This window comes from Antrostomus carolinensis, unplaced genomic scaffold (assembly GCF_000700745.2).
Source record: "Antrostomus carolinensis isolate BGI_N321 unplaced genomic scaffold, ASM70074v2 scaffold9588, whole genome shotgun sequence".
Classification (NCBI taxonomy): Eukaryota; Metazoa; Chordata; class Aves; order Caprimulgiformes; family Caprimulgidae; genus Antrostomus; species Antrostomus carolinensis.
The window spans coordinates 11,645-31,656 of NW_010334976.1; the positions used below are offsets into that span (position 1 = coordinate 11,645).

At 37.5% G+C, this 20,012-nt stretch overlaps 1 protein-coding gene across 1 annotated transcript; it reads left to right on the forward strand.

Moving 5' to 3' along the window:
- Positions 1 to 367: 367 nt before the first annotated feature.
- Positions 368 to 16,368, forward strand: PNISR (PNN interacting serine and arginine rich protein). Its single transcript, XM_029086584.1, is given in 12 exon segments — positions 368 to 486; positions 1,816 to 2,001; positions 5,246 to 5,469; positions 7,126 to 7,312; positions 7,546 to 7,736; positions 8,353 to 8,490; positions 9,554 to 9,653; positions 10,367 to 10,420; positions 11,722 to 11,892; positions 14,511 to 15,078; positions 15,080 to 15,607; positions 15,850 to 16,368. Coding segments are annotated over 12 exon segments (2,466 nt in total). The 5' UTR covers positions 368 to 398; the 3' UTR covers positions 15,881 to 16,368.
- The last annotated feature ends 3,644 nt before the right edge of the window (positions 16,369 to 20,012 follow it).

The window sequence follows — 20,012 nt, forward strand, 5'->3', positions numbered from 1 at the left end:
ACATCTCTTCCCTAAGAAACAGGCAAGGATATGATTTAAGTAATGTCTTCTATATTTTGACTTACTTTAAATTGTATTTATTGTCAGATGAGTTTTTGTCTTACAGACTTGTCATGTCTCTCCTTGAACATCATTTAGTAGTTAATTTATTTGCGAAAATTCAGAGAAAGTATGCTAGTCTTCTGAAATCTTACAGTAATATTTTCAGATATTACTCTAAAGGATGAACCATTTCCCCCAGCTTAAACTATTAAGCCAGCATTGCTTCAGCTTGCTTTGCAAGGCTTAACTTTATCTGCAGTTATGTAAGTTTCAGTTATGTGATATTTCATGGGCATCTATTTAAATATACAACTATTATTTTTAGTTGAAATATAGACTATATAAAGACTTAAAAGATGTGGGATCAAGGTGGACAACCTTGGCAGCAATGGCCTTTGAACCAACAGCAGTGGATGCAGTCATTTCAGCACCAGCAAGATCCAAGTAAGTATATAGAAAGCTTTGTGGATTATTTTTTTTTTTTAAATATATGTTCTATTATCATTTGAATTTTTGAACCTTTGTAACAGAGCATGACTGATAGTTGCTTTTTTGTAGCTGCTCTCAAGATAATACATGTATGATACTTTTCTGAACAACTAGAAAAATAGAAAGCAAACATTGATTCCAAGTGTTTTGACATAGTTAATATGCAAAATACAAGCAAGCAACCTGAGTTATCCCGAACAAATTATCAACATTCTACTAGTCATAAAGATCAACACTTAGACCTCATTACATTCATGTATGTCTCATGAGGTCTCATACATGTAATGAGACCTCATTCATTACATGTACTTTGTAATGAATCGATATCCCTCTCAGTTCTTAAGCCAAGCTGAATCATTTAGTGAGGAAATCTCCTTTTTGTTCAGTGCCTGTGTGGCAGAAGTACTAATGCAGAGCTATACACAGAAAAACTCTCACTGGAAGATTAGCATGTTATTTGCTTTAGGTTGCAGCAGTGGTGGTCATGATCTGTTGTTTGGATTTTTTTTTCCCTGCCAAAAAAAAGAACTAACCAAAAAAAACCCCAATAGAACATATTTTACCTTAAATTGAGAGTGAGGTGACAACAATTTAAAGTATCAAGAGAAATACAGAAATGGATAAAGAGTGGGAGAGTGTATTTAATACTCAGGCAGAGTGATCAGGCACCCTGGTTTTACATTGCTTTCTGTCACTTGAGTTTCTGTAACTTCACTAGAGAGATTTCCAGACTTGAAAATGAGCAGAAGACATACTAGTGTCCTCATCTGAGAGTGCAATTTATTTACCTACTGGTAGGAATGGTAGTAAATAAAAAAAGGGGGAGAGAACTGTAACAAAAAATAGCATTCCAGAAATCAGGGGTTATACAAAGAGTATACATTACAAAATGTATTTTTCTAACTATGTGTCTGTCTTACACTTGAATCTTCATGAATTTAGAACTTTAGGCTATATGTGTTTCTTTCTGATATCAAAATTAGTTCACTTAAGGGGGAAAAAAGCATATTACTACCATCCATTCAGTACTAACGTGAACCTAAAATAATCTGCTTTATGGCACTTTGAACATATGCAAGAAACTACTTCAGCAAGCACGTACACCTTGACAGCGCTTCCAGTGTGTTTTACTGTGTGCTGTGCATAACTTCTGATGGTGCTCACAGTACTTGCTGAAGGTAAACGTTGCCTGTTTCTCTTGAGCGATGAGACATGTAATTGGGAAACAGAGCTAAACTTCAGACGTGAATACTGACCTTGTTACATTTCCTCTCTTTATTTTAGGCCAGATTGACTGGGCTGCATTAGCTCAAGCATGGATTGCTCAGCGAGAAGCTTCAGGGCAACAGAGTGTAGTGGAACAACAGGGAATGATGCCAAATGGACAGGAGATTTCAGGAATAGAGTCTGGTCCAAACAACCATAATAATTTTCAGGGGGATCCCAACTTCAACAGAATGTGGCAGCCAGGTTTGTTTTCCTTCCCATTCATTTCTTTTCTTTCCTGTAATGAAATTTCATTTTTCTCAGACATTTTGGGTGTGAATATGCCCCGTCCCTCAGGTTTCAAGGTGCAAAACTACCAGTAGCAGAAACTGATTAACTGAGTATCACAGCTGCTGCTTTTCAGTCCAGTGTTCCACAAAATGGGTAGCAGCAGATACACTGATAATAATCAATAATCTCTATATAAAATAAATACATTTGTTTTATACGTATGCAAAAGATTTCTCCTGTCCCTGAATATTGTAGAAAGATAAAGTTTGAATTTATTTCTGTGGATCTTATTCTTGCATCTTACGTGTTTTGTTGCTTATCCCACTGCACTAGTAACAGCAGCACTGAGGGTAGCAGGATGCCTCAGAATTAAAGAGCATCTTTTGCCCTCTCCTGTAGAGTAATACCTGCTTCTGGCATGATCTTGACATGAAGAATGAGTTCACAGTAGCTTAGCAGATGCTGGCTTCAGGTGTCTTAAAATCTTGAAAAAGGAGATGAGCGAAATTCTGTGTGTAAAGCATGTTTTATTACATTTCATGTACTTAGTATTTGCCCTTTTTGACTCATGTATGTGATTGTCATCTGTGTAATTTTTCAGTTATAGTAAGTTAAAGTTGATTGAATGCTTTTGTTAGTATGGATTATTTTCAGTTCTTTGTAACTTCCTCAAAACTTCTGTTTGGGCCAAAAAATAATTTTCTTCTTAAAGCTTCATAAAATAACACTGGCAATAAGCATGGGGTAGAGATTGGGTATTTTCTACTAAGAATTTTTCTGAAGTTGTATTCTGAAAGTCTTCTGAGAAGTTTGTTGTGTCACTACACTATAATGCAATTTGAAATGTGCGAGCAAGATAGTTAGTAAGCCTGCATGCAGCCTTCTGTTGTCGCAGTGAAAACTCTGCTTCATGCTTGTTGTGCTTAATGACTGAAGGAATAACACTGATGCCCAATGGTAGGACAAGGGGCAATGGCTGTAAGCTGGAACACAGGAGGTTCCGCTTAAACTTGAGAAGAAACTTCTTTACAGTGAGGGTGTCAGAGCACTGGGACAGGCTGCCCCGGGAGGTTGTGGAGTCTCCTTCTCTGGAGACATTCAGAAACTGCCTGGACGCCTTCCTGTGTGATGTCATTTAGGTTCCTGCTCCGGCAGGGGGATTGGACTAGATGGTCTTCCGAGGTCCCTTCCAATCCCTGACATTCTGTGATGCTGTGACTTTTCAAATTTGTCTAAGAGCATTGTTTAATAAAAGTAGACTTAAAATGTCATTGGTGGTTGTTACGTGTGTGTAACAAAAGGGAGGTAGACATCAGGTTTCACTTGTTTCACCTCCCTGCCCTGGACTATGAGTTATTGTAGCCACATGTAAGGATTTTACCTGTACTGTGTGGCAGTACATAGATTGTGTTTTAGCTGTATTTCTGTATAGCAAGTAGAGGTTTTCACAGAAATACTGTGTCATTGTTGGACATTTTTGTCTTTCATATGATCCTGTGGTGGTGAGTTCCTCCTGTGCTTTTTCGTCTGTGAGGTGAAGGGGAGTAATACTGTAAGTGGTAGTTTTTGCAAATAGTCACCAAATGGTAAAAGTGGAAAGTCATTTCACTGATAATTATAAATGTTAGGAGCCCAAGCTCACCCAGATAATGCAGAACAGGACAACATCTTAGATCTAGGAGTAAGAATAGTGTTAATGAGAAACAATGTGCCAGTGCATTTTGTTATCATTGGGTATATTGTTCAAAGACTATGCTGCTTTCCTGGCTTTTTGGGACAGTGATAAAGACCACGCTGATGCAGATATGACCCAGCTTCCCTTAATTTAGACAATGTCTTTCTTAATGTGTACAAGTAGTCACAGCAGATGAACTAAATCATAGCATTTAGCTATGTTAGCCAAAGTTCTCTTCAGGTATTTACTGTTTCTAAGAAGCTTCATCTTTCTCCATCTCCTTCCAAATTTCTTTTTGGAGCCAGAAGTCTCTTACGCACTACTAATAAGAAAGCAACACGGCAATCTGAAAACCAACTGCATTGGTTTTCAGACAATTAATTTTGAAGGTATTTGCATTCCTTAAGTGAAAACAGGATCTGTTGTATGCAACTTAAAAGCTTTTAAGTCAGTTGACTTGATGTAAACTGGATGGTTAAATAGTGTCTAATGTTAACACATACATTGATGGACAATAACTCTTGTAAGCTGTACTTAAAGGATAAAAGATTCTGTCCCTTAGAATACTTTAGGAGTATTGACTCTGGAAAAATACTTGATTAATCAGCTAAGTATGACCTACCAGGATGCCAGTGAGAGTGAAAGGAGCGTTACAATTCAACATTTCTAAAAAAAGAACAACCAAGTAGAAAAGTTATGATAACCTTTTTTAGTTGCTACAGTAGTTGATCCAATTATGATGCAGTCGAGAAGGACAGGAAAAATTGAAAGAATTATTAAAGGAATAGATGGAAGGTAGGAGGTAACCAGAGAGGCTGGGTATTATTTCTGTTACTGGTGAAAGTTACAAGGTTATTCTGTCACAGCCTGTAAGTATCTGTGTAGTGGCCATAATTTTTAGACCAATTTCCTAAGAAGACAAAGCTTATGGCCACATGAGCTACTAAATCATTCCTTAAACCCTTTTCACTGTTAGCCAATTGTAACTTATGTTTGAGGGCTTATGGCTGTAGCTTATGCTGCTGTAGATTGGAGAATCCAGGGAATCATCCATTATCAAGCCACAGATTTCAGAAAGCAGATTTCAGTGGTTCTGCTGCTCACAAAACATTTGCTTTCCATAAGAACCTTTTAAGTCTATTATGCAAGGGAATAAAATAGCTGATTACTTTGAAAGTTGAAACAATATAGAAATAGAGACGTAGGAGCAGTTCTTTAACCATTTACACAATCTGTAAATGCTGTGGTGGACTCAATATCACTGGAAATTTATAGAAGCAAATTTACAGTGTATCTGTGTCTGTCCAGTTCTGCCCTCCCCATGTTTTAGTTCAACTACAGCTATTGGTATTTCCCTCATTTAGTTGAAGAAAACTAAGTTGAAGACAGTACAATACAGTCTGTAGACTGATGATTCTTCATAACTTTTAACATCAATGTTGCTTTGAGGAACCTTGTGACAAATACAAGAACATTGAGTGATTGGTGACTCATATAAATTGTACTAACTTGGTATTGAATTGTATTCTAAATCCTAAACAGAATGGGGAATGCCTCACCAACCCCCTCACCCACCTCCAGATCAGCAGTGGATGGCTCCAACCCCAGGTCAAATGGAAATTGTCCCTCCATCTGAAGACAGCAACAGTCAGGACAGTGGGGAATTTGCTCCTGACAACAGGCATATATTTAACCAGAACAATCACAACTTTGGGGGACCTCCTGATAACTTTTCAATGGGGCCAGTGAACCAGTTTGACTATCAGGTGAAACATATTTGTTGCTTTAATATTGTAGACGTGCAGAGTCCCTTCCGTGGATGTGTTCCTCTAATATCATCTAGCGGCGACTTTCATTCTTCAGTTCTACAAACATCTACAGAATCTGTTATCTGCTAAGATACATTTTTACCAAAAACTTTACAGAAGAGACTTTAGCGTTTTCAGTTCTGTTCTGAGGCCAAAGTTGGTTTTTTTTCTATACTAGTAATGAGAAACGGCTGTTGTCTGCAATATTAAAATAAATCACTATGTTCCAGTATATAAAATAACATTAAGTAGTTTTGTGTTTAAAAAAATAAAAAAATAAAAAAAAAGAGGAGGAGGGAAAAAAAAGAGAAGGGGAAAAGAAAATTTCAAAAATATATAACAGTCCTGTATTTCAGGGAGATAGACTGGATGATCCATTGATCTTTTCCATATCTATCTACATGATTCTTTGAATAAACAATGGTATTTCTAAAAAATCCACATTCAATTTTTTCTTCATTCTGGCATATAAGTTGCATAGCATAATAAATCTCTAGTTGGTTTTAGCACTAATAATAGCAGGGCACACTGCACAAATCTTTAAACACAAAAGTTTTGGATCTTTCCCCTACTTTCAATAGTTTTCTTTTAAAACTCTTGATATAAATAACAAACTACTGTTAAAACACCTACCTACTGTTCATAAACAAACCCAAGAGAAGATGGGCAGAAATGTGTTTCTATCTTCTGGCTTACTTTTCTCTATTATTAAATTTTCTCATTCAGCAATGGTGTTAGGAAGTGAACAGATAATTTTCAGATACACTAGTTTATTACCGTTTCCTTTCTTTACTATTGTGGGACCAACTCTTAAAATTAATTTCTCTAAATACTACGGAAAACTTGTCTTGCAGTGAGGGATGCTTGACTTGAAATTGTAGTGCAGTCATGCTTCTACCACTAGTTACTTAAATAGTGTATAGAATATAATGAAAAATATTTGATACTCTAACTTTCTTCCTAAACACCCTCCTCTTAAATAGTTTTGTTAGGCATTTCTGGGCAGCAAATATTAAAACAAAAAAACCTGTATGTATGCCTCAAGACTTGTGACTTTTGGATTGTATACAGCTTGCTCAGAACCCAGGGTCTGTACTAAACTTGCATATTTTTGCATTTCATATTTTAATCAGGTATACTAATACCATCTGTGAATGGTTACTGGAAAGTGCACAGTGCAAAATTCTTTTGTAAAAAACCTTGAACTTTCAATTTTTGCCCTCATATTGTAGTGACAAGTGAAGACCACTGACATAGCTAGACTTCTAAACCTTAATTTTGTATACTGTTTGTTTAACTGCATGCTCTGGTGATAAACTGGCAAGGAACTGCTGGAGATAGACGGTGGTTATAGGGCTTAATGTTTAGCACAATATGAAAGGAGATTGGTTGAAGCCCTTTCAGCTTCATTAGTATCCCTGCTTAAATCTAGGTTTGTTCGTTAAATATTCGAGGAAAACTTGTTTCTTGGGGAACACAGAAAAAGAGATTGAGAGATCTTAGTAGCCTAGAAATCATGGATTCCTACTTGCATGGATTTCTGTAGACCAGCTTGCACACATGCTGTATTTAGTGTTACCATGTGAAGAAAAATAAAATGCATTACTCTTTCAGCATGGGGCTGCTTTTGGTCCACCTCAAGGTGGATTTCATCCACCTTATTGGCAGCCAGGACCACCAGGGCCGCCAGGTCCACCAGCACCTCCTGCACCTCCTCAAAATCGAAGGGAAAGACCCTCATTCAGAGACCGGCAGCGTTCACCTATTGCGATGCCTGTGAAGCAGGAGCCTCCACAGATTGGTACATGTTATCCACTCCTTAATGAAAAACATAAAAGCTGTGTTTTAAAAATATTGCAAAATTTGAAGACTGTTTTTTAATAAAGTAAAAAAGAAGGGAAAGAAAAAAACTATTAAATAGATACAATCAGATGTGTGTCTTGTTTGGATTAGGGTGGAGGGTTTGCTTCTTTGGTTTTTTTTGGAGGGAAGGTTTTTTTTCATCTTAGAAAACTATAAACCTTCCTTATGTAGATGCTGTGAAGCGTAGAACTCTGCCTGCCTGGATTCGTGAGGGCCTGGAAAAGATGGAACGAGAAAAGCAGAAAAAATTGGAAAAAGAGAGGATGGAGCAGCAACGTTCCCAGATGTCTAAAAAAGAAAAAAAGGAAAGTGAGGAGGCTGAAGAAGGGGATGGCCCACGGTTACCTCAGAAAAGTAAATTTGTAAGTAGAAGGGTTTGCTTTTTGCTCAGGTTTGTATTTCTTGGAAGATACCAACTTTTTGGTCTCTTCCAAACAGAGACTCTGTATTCCTGGTTATCTCTCTGTTTCTGTTGCTTAAAGTCAAGTTAAGCTGCTGCTTTGTTGATACTTATTTGGTGTTTTGAAGTTGTTTATGTCTGAGAGGTTCACGTATATTATTTGATCTGTAGGAGCAAAGAAACAACTATGAAATTGGTCTTTTTTTCTTTTCTGCATTTTGGGAACATACATGGCCTTTGAAGATTTGAATTCTAAATCAGCAGCTGAACAAATTCAGATACCTGTATTTGCTAAACTTGGCCCATTTAGGAAGCCTTTTGTTGCCTTCACTTCAGCAGTTATCTCATTTATTTGCAGTTCTGAGTCTGAGAGTGAGCTGACAACTATGTATTTACTTATCTCCTGTAGGTAGAGAGGTACCTGCATGTTTATTAGGAGGGGAGAAAAGAAATGAGTTTCATGATAACTATAATACAGATACCAGTACAAAGTAAATCAAGTGGACTATCATAAATAGAAACTAATGAGCTTAACTTCTGGATTTTTTTTCCTGAAATGCCTGATGCTGTTCTTGTAGGACAGCGATGAGGAAGATGAAGATGCTGAAAACACAGAAGCTGTAAGTGTTGGGAAAGTCAGCAGGAGTCCCTCCCCGGCTCCTCAGGAGGAGCAAAGTGAACCAGAAATGACAGAAGAAGAAAAGGAATATCAAATGGTATTAATAATATAGTTAACACAAAATATTTCTGTCTATTTGCTCATATTTTTCAGGCATAGCAAAGTAAAACAGTTTTTCTCTGCATGATACTGTCAATAGAGGTACAGAACACATCATATATACAGTAAAGCAGGATATTGACTTGTCTCTTTATAATGCTGTCTGTCTTACAGAGACAAGAATATAGGTTATATAACTTCATATTATGTTATATATTTAGCACATTAGTGGAATAATGTAATGACTGTAATCTTTACATTTATTGTTATTAATTCTGTGGTTTTGCTTAACTTGACAAATTCCTGAAAACTTTTAATGATTAAATGCACCCATCTGAAATCTATGCTTCAACCTCAGTTCCTGTGAAAGGGAATTTAAGAAATGTATTCTTGCAAGAAAGTGCTGGAAACCTGTGTCCTAGACCAGCAACAATTTCAGTGTCTGCAGAAACTTTGTACTTTGAAATCACAGTTATATGCTAATTGTAAAACTGTGAAACCTTGTTAATAAGTGCTCTGAATTCTAAAAAGTTTGGTGAATATATTTTTGTAAAACAAATGGCCAGACTGAGCAGCTTGGAGAACTAACTACCAACATTTCCATTTTGTAGTAAATATGTAATAATAAAATCCTACATAAAGTAACCTCTGATGATTTTTGCAGGATCAGGGTTAGTGAGACAGCATACCAGACCGAAATGTGCTCTTTATTTTTTGAAGGAATAAAAGGAATCAATCTAAATACACTTCTGATTTACATATTCATTCATTGTATCATCTTTGACATAGGAATTAATGCCCTGGACAGCTGTATGTAATGCATATGGATACAGTTCACAGTCAAAATACTAGCTGGTCTCCAAATTTTGAAGTCAGGTCAAATTTGAACAATTTCAGACTTATGTTTTTTAGTCATGTCTATTGAAAGAAATTATTAAACAAAATGTACAGGAGAGTACTTTAGTAGCCATGAAAAAAAGTGAAGCTCTATGGATGTAATTTGAATGCCATGTTTATTCAAGAGGTTTTGGCCTTTAATTGTATATGCAATTTTTTTTCAGATGATGCTGACAAAAATGCTGCTGACAGAGATTCTCTTAGATGTCACAAATGAAGAAATTTATTACGTGGCCAAAGATGTTCACCGTAAAGCAACTAAAGGTGTGCCAGTCTTGTCTTTTTTTTTTTTTTCTTTTTTAGTTTCTTCTGTGAATATTCTATATTTGCATGTTTCTAGAACATTTAACTTCCATAGTTATCCCCCAAGAACAATTCCAGTATAATGCATCCAGTTTGGTAGAGTTCAAATCCAGTAATCATGTACTGTTGTCCTGTGCAGTGTATTGTGATTTACTTCATTTCTTTCATACAATTCATTTAGTTAAAATGGTACCATGTTTGTCAATGGCTCTTGAGTTGTAGCTGTTTCTTAATGCTATCATCTTTATCTCAAGTTCTTAGCTGTTCAGAAGTGAAAAGAGATGAAATTTGAGTCCTCAATTAGTAATTAATTTGCTTTCACTATTAACATGTATTGTACTTGCATAACAGATTTTTTTTTTAACATAACTGAGTTAGTCTAAATATGTAAATACTGAAACCTGAAAATTAGGTGCAGATGCTGTAACTTGGAAAGTGATTTATGACTGTATATATATTTTTCTTCTGTTCAGTGTTCATTTGCAGTTAAATTCTAAATCTTCGTGGTCAGAAAATCTAGAATTGGTTTTAAATGGATGATGCGTTTTTAATGTTTCTTCTCTCCCTCCAAAGAACAGCAATAGTAGTAGATTTAACAATACCATAGACTCATGACTATGAAATCGTGGCTATTTGTGTTAACATGTTGTTCCTGTTGTTGATGTGATACAAAGCTCCTGCAAAACAGCTGGCACAGTCCAGTGCACTGGCTTCCCTCACTGGACTCGGTAAGTATGTTCCTTATTTTTGAGAGGGCTTAAAGGGGGAGTGTCAGTCTTGCCTTGCCTTTCTAGAAATTGCATTTTGAAACTAGATTTTAATTGCCCAGGAGTATGGTATGGGTCACGTTCCGATAACTTTGTCATTATCAGCACCTTTGTTTGTTCCACAGGTAATCCTACTGATGTAAGTGGGATGGTTTTTGGAGTAAAGGACTAGTCAGTGTGAGTTAGTGTATGAGAATCTTGCCCTAATTTTGAAAATACTTAAAAACTTTAGATAAATTTACTTTTTGAAGTATGGCTGTTTCAGAAGCACGCTGCAGTCTTCAGAGCGCGCAATACTCTTTTATATTTTTATCCTGTTTTGATCCATCTAAGCAGGAAGGGAAAGTTCATAGAAGAGTAATGCAGAAGTTTATAAACAAAAATATTATAATTTTTTGAATTATTATTTTATTTAAAAGCTAGATGAGCACAGAGGCTCCCATATCGTATATATTACCAGAAACAATACAGGAAAGAGAGATTGAAATTCCAGTTTGAGGCACAACAGCAAGAGATCTTTCCCAGTGTTCTTTTTATCATCTAAAACATACAGCAACATCAGTCATCAGTTATGTGCTTGTTACGTGGAATTCTTATGAATTAGATTGAATGTTATCATTATAAGTACTCATGTTTTAAAACTAACTCAATAAAGATCATAAGAACCTCAGACTGAAAAAGAGTAAAATATCTCTGTGGCAGATGTTTAAATTGACTTTATCTTTCTTATCAGTCCAGTAGTTATTAATATCTCTAGGGGAGAAGAAAGTCCATTTCTGTTCCATCTCTGTACCTCTCAAAGTGCAATATTTTCTAAATCAATATAGCAAAATTGATATGGCATTCAGAATTTCTGTAGCCTTGGACTACGGAGGCGGCTGAAGTAATTGCAGAGATGTCTTCTGGGAGAGCCCCAGGCATTTTCTGTCCGGTTGCTGATACGGAGGCAGGCACTGTTACGATCTCTGCAGGGAGCTTTTTTGCCCTTCCATACAATGGCAAAAGTACTGTGATCACAGTGGTTGCTTGCCGAAAATAGACGGGCTGTTCCAGAAGGAGTAGAACCAGACAGTGAGCATCAATGCAGATATGGGGGCCTTGATCACACCAGTCAAACAACATTGGCACTTACCAGAATAAAGTGACTTCTTCAGAGAAGAGGAAGTGAAGGAAGGGCAGTGTTACCTTCCTCTTTGCCCCACAGAAATATTAAGAACAAAGCTTAACCTTTCCTCGTGATAGACTGGACTTTATGCACGCAGGTGGACTGGGTGGTTATGGATCAGGAGACAGTGAAGATGAGAGGAGTGACAGAGGCTCTGAATCATCTGATACTGATGATGAGGAATTACGACACAGAATCAGGCAAAAACAGGAAGCATTTTGGAGGAAAGAGAGAGAACAGCAACTACTGCTAGAAAAACAGCTAGAAGGTAAATCGTATAACTTCTTCTTACTATGCTGCTGTACATGGAGTTTACTACTTAGTATATGTAAATTGGTGGGAGAGAAAACACATTTTAAGACAAATTTAGGAATAATGTTCTTTAATTAGAGAGTTTTAACAAAGATTATGTTTAAGCTACTTGATCAAAATGAGGTTTGCTTCTTTTTTTCCTAATAAGAAAAAAAATCCATGTAGCATTTTCCATAAACTATTCTACTTCAGTGTTAAAAGAGCAGACATGGTGCATATACATCTATATGCTGTAGATATTGTACTATATAAACAATAGTATCTCCTTATAAAAATGCATGTCTGCTTATAATATATTTTAAAAAAACTATTAATATCTCAATTGTGATTGAGGGATAAATTTCACCTTTCTGCACCAGACTACAGTCTATATATAAACTTGAAGTTGCATACTCGGAGTACGTGAAGGACATGTCATGTCGTCTGAAAAACTTGCTTTTCTGTTACATGATTCTGTGATAATGTTGAGCATTGCGCCTTTCGGAAGGTACAGTGGGAAGCTGCAGTTCCTTTGAACTTGCTTTTCTCAGTTGTAGTTGAGGTTTGTGTCCATATGCTGCAGCTTCATAACTGGGTTTTTATACCTAATACCGTAGAAAAATTATTGAACCCAGTCAGTTCACAGTTAAGAAGGTGCCAGGCCTGATTTTAAAAATATTTTTTAAAAACTCCCAAAAAACAAGCAAACAAAAAAAAGGAAAAAAAAAAAACCCCAACCAAAACACAAAAACCCTGTTATTTACTTCTGCTTCTCCATGCAAAGTAAGGTTTGTCCTTTTGGACCAACAGTGTAGGTCAAAAGGGTATCACAGTCACCTGGCACTGCTGTCTAGATCAACAGATGAATACAGTGGTAAGAAGTCATGATCTAAGTTCATAAGCTGGAGGACAATTAGAGTGGTATTACAACAGTATACTTTTTTGTTACTTTAAAATGGATTATTTCCTCCTTTTATCTTTTATTTTAAAGGCCTAGAAATAAGACATATGGATCCCTTAATAAAAGGCTGAACTAGCTCAGCTTTTGGTTCCTGTAATATTCCTCTTTCCCTGAGTGTGTTAAGATTTATGCATAAAAGGATAGCTGTATGGAGAGTGAGGGACAGGGGGCCTATGACCTCTGTCTTCCTAGTGCAGGAAGCCAGATGTCAGCGTGGGGACATCTCCATGGGGCTATTTACAGAAATACAAATCCACAGTAAAGCAGCTTATTCTATACATCCAAAATACTGAAGAATACTAAACACGGGGTCTCATTTGATGCTAATACACAATACAGCATCTTCCAACATACGCTGACTTCTGCCTGTATTACCTAATAACTTGGGGACCAGATGGAATTGTTTTCTGGGTTAGATTTGACCATCAGTTGCCATTTGGATCACTCTGGGTTTCCGGATGCATTTTTATTCCCTAAGTTAGTTCAGGAACTGATGGCCCACATCAAAAGGCTGTTTTTTGGCTAAAGATGTTGTATGCCAGTTATTTTTTCTGTGTTCAATTTAAAATGGGAAGGGGAGGTAAACTTGGCCAGTGATGCAAAGGATCCTAGGTTGAATAGAAATAAGTAAAACTTCTTTAAAGTTGGAAACCTCTGGAAAATGCTCTGAGGATCTGAAACAACATTGGCACTTACCAGAATAAAGTGACTTCTTCAGAGAAGAGGAAGTGAAGGAAGGGCAGTGTTACCTTCCTCTTTGCCCCACAGAAATATTAAGAACAAACTATTTTGCTATATCAAAATCTTGGCCTGTACTCATTATGTTACTTTCAAGAAAAGTATTTTTAGTTCTTCTGTTGTCTTCTTACCATCTTGATAGTATTTGCTGACTACCAAGCTTACATATAATCTCAGCTGACATTAACTTTTTGTTTGGCAAGAGCTTCACCATCCATCTGTATTAAACGCTGTGGTCTTAACTTTGGAACTGAGTCTTAAGAATAATCTAAAAGTCTCCTTTTTATGCTATTCCTCCCTTCCTTGGAATTCATTTGCTATAAAACCTGTTAAGGACAAGTGAAAATTGTTTGTCTTAGTCAGCATATAGGACTAATCTAAGTTATCCTTGGAAAATGCCATAAACCCAGTATTTTCTTTCAAAAACCAAACATGCATCACTACAGCAGAAGGTCCTTTTCTAAGACTTTTTAGTGTCATGAGGCCTATAAAACATACAGGTGCAGCCAACGTTACTCTTGAGGTTGAGAGGCCACGCATGCACTGCATAGGAAATACAACTTCTTAGAGCAGGCAGCAATTACTCCACCTCAGATGAACAGAGCTGGAGGGAAGGCAGGAAGCATAGGTGCAGCTAGAGGAGAAGGAGAGAACCAGGAAGGAGGAGGTTGTAGGAAGGAGAAGGGGAGAACCAGGTGTGTCAAGAAGTTGCAGGAGGAAAAAGTACGTGTGTGTAGATGAATTTGGGAGTTTATAAAAAAGGAAAATAACAAGTTGTTGTAGGTATTTGGTATGGTAGGTGGAAATTTGGTATGCCAGAAGTAACAGTATGGAAATTATTGACATATTACTTCACATTAAAAGCATTTTTCTTTCACATACTTTTTTTTTTCCAGAAGAAAAGCTACAAAATGAAAAAGTTTCAAAAGAGATGAATGAATTTATCAACAAAGAACAAAACAGTAACTCAGCATCACAGGAGGCAAAAGAAATAGAAGCAGATATGGTTCACGAAAAGAAAAGATCTCCAAATGCTATTGCACCTGATACAGAACTGAAAAAAGAGGGTAAAGAGAGGACAGGAAGGAGTGGGTCAAGAAGCTCGAGCAGTGGTAGCACTAGCAGCAACAGCAGAAGCAGCAGCAGTAGCAGCAGTGTATCTAGTTCATCCTATAGCACTAGCTCAGGTAGTAGTCGCAGCTCTTCACGTTCTTCCTCTCCTAAAAGGAAGAAGAGGCAGAGTCGCAGTAGGACACCTTCACATAAAGTCAGGCGCAGTAGAAGCAGGAGTTTCTCCCACAGAAATAGGAGAGAGAGGAGTAGGAGCAGGGAGAAAATAAGGGAAAGGAGAAGATCTAGTAGAAATCGCAGTGCTGAAAGAGGGGAGAGGAGAAGAAACCGGAGTCCTTCTCGAGAGAGAAGCTGGGATAGACGCAGAAGCACTAGCCGCTCGAGAGACAGGCGGGGCAAGCCGCAGCAGAAGCAGGGATAGACGTAAAACTGAAGACCAGCATAGAAGCCCTACTGGAAATAGGCACAAACATAAAAGTGAGGGTAAAGATCAAGAAAGAAAGAAGGAGCAGGGTGGAGGTGTAGATAAAGACAGAAAAAAGAACAGAGAAAGGGAGAGAGATCAGGAAAAAAGAAAAGATAAGCCCAAAAGAGAGGAAAAGGAAAGTAAGGCTGGCAATCATGACGACAGTAGGCTAAAGAGAAAAAGAGACAGTGAAAGAACTTTCTATCACGGTGATTCAATATGTGTGAAAATAATAAGACAGAATTCCAGACAAGAAAGCAAAAAAATTTGTACCAAAGATAGCAAAAAACGGTCAGGCTCCGAATCTAGTGCGAGGAGTAGTTCTGAATCACCAGGAAGCAGTAAAGAAAAGAAGGCTAATAAGAAATCGAAGCATATTCGGTCATGCTCCATGGAGAAATCTCAAAGGTCTGGTAAGAAGGCAAGCCGCAAACACAAGTCTAAGTCACGATCAAGGTAGTATACTTTTTAAGTACTTTGTCTGACTTTTTTTTATTTTTTGCTATTCGTCTTCATGTGTACGGCATATGAACTTTTTTTTATAAAGTATGGCATTCATTAAATTTTTTGTCTTAGGCAAAAGTAACTTTGGAAAAACCTTTTAAAACTATTAATTACTAAGCCTAAAGTGTGTGTGGGTTTGGGGGTCTTTTATTTTTTCCAATTAACTTTTTCCTCCTTTTTCCTTTATTTTTCAGATCAACAACTCCTCTCCGTCGTAAACGCTGAGGAATTTATGGCACCAGTGCTATGACGTTTAAAAATTCCATGAGTTATAAAAGGCTTGTCTCATTATAGAGGCACATTGTGGCTATGTAGGTGAAACCAGAATCCTTTTTTTATCTGTAAATAGGTGTATTTTTTCCAAATGCTGCTCAGAATTAAATACCTAATAGGATTTCTTTGTATTACATTTTTTTTCAAGAACGGTAGTGCTTATTAAGAATATAAACCATGCCATTCTCTTTCAGCTGTAATGTTCTTAAAATTACTATTGAATGTACTGTGATGTCAATAAAGCTCTTTAGTTCATTTTTTTTGTTTAAAATTCTTGCACCTGAATTTTGTGTTAAATTGTAGAAAGTACTTTTTTTTTTAAAAAAAAAAAAGGCAGCTTTTTTTGGTATAACAAATTTTTAAAGTACTTGAAAAAGATTTTAACATAAAACACTTGTCAAAGTATGTAATCCATGGACCTGATGAGATCAATCTATTGGTGGGGTGTGGAAGAACAAAGAATAGACATCATATTTTTTTCTTTAGATATGTGTAATAGATTTTTAATATCCTTTTTATTTGGACTAGCGAGTTATATATGCTGTGTGTGTAAAACATGGGTCACTGTAATACAAGCTCTACTGAAACAGACTGAAGCCCCTTAGGAGTATGTGCGACTAACTGATCTTGTGGGACAGCGTTAAGCTCTGGAACTATATTCCTCACCCAGTTTCCAAACAGAACTTTCTGGACATTCAGGGATATTACAGGAACAAGACTCAGTATTTTAGATGTTTTTATGGAATATATTTATAAATGGCACTCAGTACATATTAGAAAACTGACAATAAGTTAACTTTACATTTTGGCACATGCATTAAATGTGTAGTAAACATTAAAGCTGGTTATTTTTGTTAGTGTTCTGAGAATTGTGATTCCTGTGAAGCTGATACATTGATTAGACAGCAACGTAACTAAACTTTTGTTTTTTAACATCACCGTAAAGTGAAAGAGGTTGCTGATTACCACCTCCTTCTTCGGGAAATGAACTATTGCTGTTAGTAACAAGAGTGTGAACTAATGCTAGTTAAAAAAAACCAACAGTACACAACCCTAGGCCCGTGACTGTTACAGAAGAACATAAATTCAGGAAAAGATTGGAGATCTGTGCCTAGAAGGTCTGGTATGATGCCAATTGTGAAAAAGATAAAAGGCTTAACATCAAAGTAAGATCTCTTAGATGGCTGTATCTTCTAAGAAAAAAATATACTAATACAGGCGACTTGCAAAGCATGTCTTCATGAACAGATTAATCCATTTAACTAAAATTAGAATTCAGCTATGTGGCATTTTTTCCAGTGTATTTTTTTTTTTTCTCATAAATTAGATGAAGTAAACTGCTTCAGTGCAAAGAATCACATTTTAACTATATATTTATTAAGCAAGCTAATGGCTGGTGCATACATGCATGTTTATCAAAACACTGTTACAGAGAAATAATTAGTTAATTGATTACAAATAATATACAGCCCCCCCAATTAAGTCCTTTTACATAGAGTAAGCAGTCATACCTATTAGCAAAGCAGGGCATAATTTGCAACACACTAATTTTACTCCCATGGGTGTGGATATGTATTGATCCAGTCTCAGTACGTTACTGGCTTTTGGTAAAAGTGAGGATTTTTTGAAGAACAGGTACCATAACACTTCAGATGTCTTAGAAGGATGTCTTGAGAGAGAGAAAGAAACTAGAATTAAGTTTAAGAAAAGCTATTGAGGAATACAGTTTCCATGATGCATTGAATTTGATTTTCAGTTCAGATTTTATATTCTCTGCCTAATAATAAAAAGATGGTGTATGAAAAGCTTTATATACTCTGCCAACAACTGGAATTCTGTCACTTCCTGTAAATATGAAAATTATTTTTTGACACAGATGCATTTATATGGGTAGTGACTGTATGCCAATAAAGAGAGCATACGATCTCTGTATGTAACTGTTTCAGACATCTTACTAAACAGCATACTCAGCACACCAGTAATTAACAATACATCGGTACTGTCTCAGCTTCACATACATTAGACACTGTGTTTTAGTAACTCCCTCTCAATGTTTTTCAATGGTAAAGGCTAAAATAACACCAAGTCTTTAATTTCATAAATCTGAAATGATCTTAAAATATGTGCAAATATATAAAAAAATGGGAATGTATCATTTTGGAAAAGTCTAAATTGGGTTGTTGCTCTATTCTTTCACATTTTTAAATAAACACTTGAAAATATTTCAGTACTTGTGCACTCTAGGAAAGCAAGACATACAATTGTGAATGACATGCAGCCACTCTGAGGGAATTCCCTTAAATTTATTTTTTTTATAAATAAGGGAGGGTGTGGAATCAAGTGAAAAGTGTTTTCCATGCAAATATTGTTTTGAAGATAAACACAATAAAACTCGTGTGAATATGTACCCCAAGGCCATGGACAGGCCAAACAAGTAGTTGGGGAAAATGCTCCAATTTTAAAGCTTGAGCAACTACACACTTTCGAAACATGGCATCATAACTGGTTTGGGAAAAAAAGAGTTATCTGTGTCTTTGAGACCCTGTATTGTGGGAGAGGTTAGAGTCTAGGCTGCTGCTTTTAACCACTGTTATCTTAAAATCTGTATTTAATAATAGAAAAATGGAATAGCTACCTCTAGTTTAAAACCAGCCTAGCCTGATAAATAAAGTACTTGCCAGTGTGTACGTATTCAATCGCTTGTTACGAAAATTTTTAAAATTGCAAATATAAAAGCAATGGCAACGTTAAGGATTGGCGCTCTTTCTTCAGACTTTGCCTTTGCTTTGCTAAATAGGTGAAAAGTTATTGATTAATTTGCATAAGTAATGCAGAAGCACACTTTGAAAGAAGGCTTAGTTTTGTGTCTTAAGGGGAATGTCTTGGCATAAAGGACTTCTTTGAGCTCTGGTTCTTTGGTAGCTCTGAGTTTGTTATTAATGATTCGTTAAGTCCACTGCACCATGAGCCTTGCTGGATGGAAGGTAGGTGAGTAGAGGTGGTGCACATAGACATGAAGCAGGTTTGCCTTATAGTTAATTGCTGTTGAGAAAAACTTGAGACCTTTCACTGGTCCTTATTTAGTTTAAAAAAAAAGAAAGAAATCCAAACTGATTACCAGATGAATTATACTGTATTTACGGGAGACCTGTAAACGGGCAGATTTTGAGCAGTGAGTGTTGAAGCACCAAGCAAGATCAGTTAATAAAAGAACCTGGTGCTAGCTAGAGGGACAAGTGGAGTCAAACCGTGACTGGCTGTACTAGTCCAAACCTCCTGCTGCCTGGAGGGTGCTCCTGCCCTTGGCTTTGTGCAGGCCGAGCCTCCTGCCCGCGGATGCCCGTGTTCCCATGACCAGGCAGGGAACCGGCTTTGCTGTCATCTGCCCAGAGGCCCAGGAGTGTTGCCAGCAGCTGCTGCTGCCGTGGCTGACCCCTGCCTTGCTCCACACCGCTCCTCTCCAGCCAGCTTTGGTGTTCATGGGACTTTCTCATGAGACCGGCAGCTCAATAAAGTGTCAGAGAAGTATTATTTTTAAAAACTGCCTTAATTCTTTACCATTTAAGCATGTTAAACTATCTCCCTGCGAGAATCTGAAAATGCTGAAGCCTGCCAAGGGGAAGGAGGAGGGGAAGAAGAGCTCCCTGTGTCTGTCAGCTCTGAACCGCCAGCGCTGCTGGTGGCACCGTATGGATTCAAAGCCTCCAGCTCAACCTCGGTGCAGGGCCCTGGCTGCAGCGCCCGGGCGAGGAGCGGGAAGGCAGCCTTCCCCCTCCCGGGGCTTTGCCTGCCAGCCGGGATCTGCAGGCAGGGGTTGCAACACCCAGCAGCGAACCGGCTTGGGTGGCTCCCAGGAGGAAGCGCTCGGGAGTTTGGCTCAGTCCCAGCCACCGTGGGGCCCGAGAGCTCTGCTCCACGCCGCAGATGTGCGGTGCCGCCGTTGGATACCGCTGCTCTCCCCTCCCTCCCCTCTCCCAGCAGCGGGGACTCTTCAAATCTGGGCTCCCCCCTGAAGGTCCAGTGTTGCCCGGTAATTAAGAGACTGGAAGCTGATGGCTGATCGCTGTGTCATCCCAACAAGCCT